Source organism: Gekko japonicus, unplaced genomic scaffold (assembly GCF_001447785.1).
Source record: "Gekko japonicus isolate JY-2015 unplaced genomic scaffold, Gekko_japonicus_V1.1 scaffold347, whole genome shotgun sequence".
In the NCBI taxonomy this organism is placed as follows: domain Eukaryota; kingdom Metazoa; phylum Chordata; class Lepidosauria; order Squamata; family Gekkonidae; genus Gekko; species Gekko japonicus.
Window position 1 is genome coordinate 1006056 of NW_015173133.1, and position 5261 is coordinate 1011316.

General features: G+C 45.5%; 1 protein-coding gene across 1 annotated transcript in view; it reads right to left on the reverse strand.

Moving 5' to 3' along the window:
- Positions 1–5261, reverse strand: part of FRMD1 (FERM domain containing 1) — a 40837-nt gene that overhangs the window by 19881 nt on the left and 15695 nt on the right. Inside the window, exon 3 of the mRNA XM_015422168.1 lies at positions 866–945. Coding sequence (XP_015277654.1) covers positions 866–945 — 80 coding nt within the window. The remainder of the gene's footprint in view (positions 1–865; positions 946–5261) is intronic.

Sequence of the window (5261 nt, forward strand, 5' to 3'; positions counted from 1 at the left end):
ACAGGGGTAAGTTGAAAAGCTTGCAATCCTACCCATACTGTAACCAAAACAGTAGAAAAGAGCAAGAGTCCAGTAGCACCTTAAAGACTAACAAAATATGTGGCAGGGTAGGAGCTTTCGTGAGTCACCGCTCACTTCTTCAGATACCCGTGAAGAATCTGAAGAAGTGAGCAGCAGAGAGCCAGTTGGTGTAGTGGTTAGGAGCGTGGACTCTAATCTGGGAGGACCGGGTTTGATTCCCCACTCCTCCACATGCAGCTGCTGGCATGACCTTGGGTGAGTCATAAGTTCTTTCAGAGCTGTTCTCTTACGAGCAGTTCTGGAAAGAGCTCTCTCAGCCCCCACTACCTCACAGGTGTCTGTTGTGGGGAGAGGAAGGGAAAGGAGATTACAAAATGCTCTGAGCCTTCTTCAGGTAGTGAAGGGTGGGGTATAAATCCAATCTCTTCTCTTCTTCTCCTTCTCCTTAACTGCTACGGACAGACTAACTCATCTTGATCTTTAACCATAGTGTGTTCCCAAATTTCTGGCTATAAGACCATTGCTAACTCACTTCTGATAGATTTACAGCAGCAACATTTTGTAAACATGAATGGATGGATATCACTGAAAATTAAGGTGGCTATGGAAACCTTAGTTTAGTTTCCAACTGTGTCACAACCTTTGTTTGCTCTTGATGGTACTGAAGAATTTTGGACTTGACTTAGCAACAGTGAAAGAAGACTGACAAGCTAACACCTGCGCAACAAAACTGACACTGTATGAAATAGGAATGTTAGTTTCAGTTCCTACAAAAGGAAGCCTCAGCATGTCACAAACTTCAGTCAAAACCACACAATGTATTTTGCTTCATCGCTTTACTTACTTTGCTTGTCTCTTTCTTCCATTCCTTTATGAAGTATTTGCAAAGTTTCTGCTCCAGGTCAATAAATATATATTCATTGTCTGAGAAAGAAATAGAAGAACTAGTCGAAAAGGGAGGACTTCAGGGCCTAACAGAGACATTTTCGGCATGGTATGTACCAGGGAAAAAAAAATCTAATGCCAGTAGCTATACATCAAAACAGTAAATTAAATACACAACCAAGCTTGGACTGGACTGTCTGCAGGAGGGAGCTTCAGCTCTTGAAAGCTCAACCCCCCCCCCCCAAATCCTGCTGGTCTCTAAGGTGCTGCTGGACTGGAATCCAACATCTCTTCTCTAAATCTTGGAGATTGGGCAGAAATCTGAACAGCTCCTTCTCAATTAAATGTCATGATGAACAGACTTTTGCCATCCAAATAATAAGAATGGCAGAGAGAAGACAAGAAGAATATTGCCCTGGTTTTCCCCCCTAAGACTGTGGCACACAGTGCAGAGGATATGTCCAACATGGTGCTTCAAGTTTACAAGAAGAAGAAGAAGAGATTGGATTTATACCCCGCCCTTCACTACCCAAAGGTGTCTCAGAGCGGCTTACAATCTCCTTTCCCTTCCCCTCCTCACAATGGACACCCTGTGAGGTAGGTGGGGCTGAGAGAGCTCTTGACAGAAACTGCTCTTTTTCAAGAACAGCTGTGCCAGAGTTATGGCTTGCCCAAGGGCATCCAGCCAGGTGCAAGTGGAGGAGTGGGGAATCAAACCCGGTTCTCCCAGACTGGCACCAAACTGGCACCAAACAAGGTACTCTTCAGTGCCCCTTGTAGAACTCTAATGACTGGGAATGTCTATTTTAAACTATACTGCTAGCTAAGTCAGCCATGTTTCATGTTCACCGTCAGTTTTTTTTTTATTCCCTGCCCCTTCCTCCAGGGAGTTTTGTGTAGCGTACATGATTTTCTCCTCTTCTGTTTTCTCTTCACAGTAACCCTGTGAGGGAGAGAGGAAGTGATTGCCAATTGTTGCCCATGAGCTTCACCTCAGAGTGGGAAACTGAACATCTTCCTGATTGTAGTTAACCATTATCACTGCACTTGACTGGCTCTCAAGCTTATGCTGGCTCAGAATATAGTCTGGCTCACAGACAAAACTGTTCTCTTAAACACCATTGTTGAAAAAAAAGTTGTGACAAGACAGTAACTGGACTTCAAAAGAAATGAAAATGTCAGATAAATTCCAGAAGTACATGATATCTTGCTCATATCAACAGAAGCAAAGGAAGCCACAGCATTCTGACATGAGGTTTTCTAGGGAAGTTAACTTAGGCCCCGGTCACATGAGAGGTTTTGGGCCGGGAGAGGGACGGATCGGGGGCGCAGCAAATGGGCGCGATTCCACCGCAACATCTGGGAAGCGTTGCGCACCCGTCCCCGATCCGGCCCTTCCGCCCAAAACACGCAGCAAAAATAAACCACCTACCGAGGTGATTCTTCTGGCAAGGCCACATCAAGGCCGGCCGTGGGATCGCCGGCGCATCCCCGGCTCCTGGCCGAACAGCGCATACTCAGACATGCGTTCGGCAGCCTCCCGTCACTGTCTCCCCGGCATCTGATCGTGCCGGGGAGCAATTGCGCCGCGGCTCACAGGATCTATATGATCCTGCCGCCGCGTGCCTATTTTGGTGCGGCTTTTAAAAGCCGCACTTTTGCCCGACTTTTTCCCCCCGTGTGGCAGGGACCTTACTTCATTTGATGCATGATGGAGACAAAAGAATATTGCATTATAGCACTGGTAGACAGAGAAAAGAGAGCAGTGTGGGAACTGGAAGACAGCATGCCTCACCTGGAGAGAGATCAGGCACCTTCTTCATCCCATAACTCATATATGCAGACAGAACTTTAGGTTATATCTGAGCTAAGTATCTGTGTCCTGAAAACAAGGACTGCAAACCGTGCTTTACCTATTTTTGCAATCCTGGTTTGCTGAGCAAGCACTAACTACAGTTTACTGGTTCACATGTTAACAGCAAACTGTTGGCCAAACTAGATGTGATGGGGGCTCCACAGGCACCTATACCTGCCCATCCATTCATAGGCAGTCTGTTTTTAAATCAAAACAGAGAGTGCAGGCAAGGGAAGCAGGCCTGCTTCTCCTCTCCTCCTCCATGTCTTGCCACTTTCTGATACTGTAAGGATTTTTTTACCCACATCAGCTTTGACACCTGAAGGAAGTCTGGCTGGAAGGAAAGTAATGAAAGTGTCTGAGCACAGCGAAATAAGACATATGAAGCTTCCTGAATCAGATCATTGGTCCATCAAGGTCAGTACTGTCTACTCAGAGTGGCAGTGGCTCTCCAAGGTCTTAGGCAAACATCTGTCACATCCTCTACTGTCTGGTCCTTTTAGCTGGAGACTGAGCCTGGGACCTTCTGGAAGCAAAGCAAATACTCTGCCACTGAGCCACGGCCATTGCCTTGACAGGGTGTGGTTTCCTTGCCTGTGTTCTCGTTCAAATCTAGATGCACATTCTCTGCTTTCAGGCATGAACAGGTAACTACACCTATAAGTCGACAGATGAAGATGGGTACCCATGTTAGTCTGTCTGCAGAAGTAGAAAAGAGTCAGAGTCCAGTAGCACCTTAAAGACTAACAAAATTTGTGGTAGGGTATGAGCTTGCGTGAGTCACTGCACACTGGGTATCTGAAGAAGTGAACAGTGACTCTGACACTTTTCTACTGCTATAAATTGATGTTATGCAAAACTTGGCCCTATGACTGATTCCCAACCTAACTAATTAAATTGTAGTCTGTAAGGGAAGAAGAATTGCACAATTGTGTCATAAGATCTTTCAAGGCTCATTCATACAATACAAAGCCATGTGCCCCCCCCTCAAATTAACAAGACAAATTAACTCCAAGGCCGCCCCCCCAATTAACAAAATGGGAATTAGAATAAGAAAACCAACATAATAGCAGGTTGGGAGGCATTTAGTAAATTAAATTGATGATGGGTATGAGATAATTTTAACAGGAAGCCAAATTAGTTTTGTGTTCTTAATTTACATATTATACAGTTTTTAACAGGGCAATCCTTAGCAAAGTTACACCCATTAAAGTCCACTGACTTCAATGGATTTAGAAGGGCATACCGCTGCTGTGGACTGAGCTGCCTCCAATTTACAAAGATTTAAATTCTACAGACTGGGGCACATACCTGAAGAATGGCAAATTTAACAACTCACTCCAATAAGATTTTAATAATGAATCCCCGCCCCCAATGGGAAAAATTCAAGACAATGGTTTACCAGAGACAAGGATCAGACAATAGGCACTATCTATGTTAAATAGAAACAGCTGGAGCATACACTTTAAACCAAAGAACTCCCTATATGCAATCCTCAATTCCCATAATGGAAGAAAGGCAGGATATAAACCTAATAATTATAATAAAAAGAAGTCTGTAACACAATGTATACATAATTTGTTGTAACATGACTAGGATCTCAGAGCATTTGTCACTCAAAAAGGACTTGCTAAGGTGCTCTTCTGAGAATGGGAGAACTAAACATGGAAATCATTTCTTATTTATGTACTAGCAGTAAAGCCCGTTGTGAAAACAATACAACGAGATCTAGAAAGAGGCTCTGGGGGAGTGCTCTGGCTTTGGGCAAACAGTGTCAATTTGCTGTGGTGACCTCAGCAGGGTATAATGACAGAGTCCACTGTTTTCTCCAGAGGAACTGATCTCTGCTACCTGAAGAGCAGTTGTAATTGTGAGTAATCTGTAGCCCTCACCTGGAGATTGGCAACAATTGTTACCCAGGACAAAATGGCTGGTTTGGAGGGTGGAGTCTATGGCATTCTACCTGTCTGAGGTCCCACCCCTCTGCAAACCCCACCCTCTCCAGGCTCCACCCCTCAAATCCCCAGGAATTTGTCAGCATGTAGTTGGCAACCCCATCTCCTTCCCAGCTAGCCACCAACCTACCATTATCTGCCCCTTTGACTTCAGCTGACTTCTGCCCTCCCTTCTGCAGAGCAGTTGTAATTCTGAGTGCTCTCCAGCCCTCACCTGGAGATTGGCAACAATGGTTCCCTATGTGGGACTGACTGGTTTGGAGGGTGGAGTCTATGGCAGTGTACCTGTCTGAGGTCCCACCCCTCCTCAAACCTCACCCTCTTCAGGCTCCATCCCTCAAATCTCCAGGAATTTCCCATCTGGAGTTGGCAACCCTATCAGGACTGGCCCCAATGTGTTTTCTCCCAAAGGCCAAAGTAGGTGACAGGACCAAGCTTAGCTGCCTACCAACAGGCACTGAGGGGAAAGTAGGGTTGCCAGCTCTAAGGAGGGAAATACCTGGAGATTTGGGGGGTGGATTCTGTAGAGGGCAGCATTGGGCAGG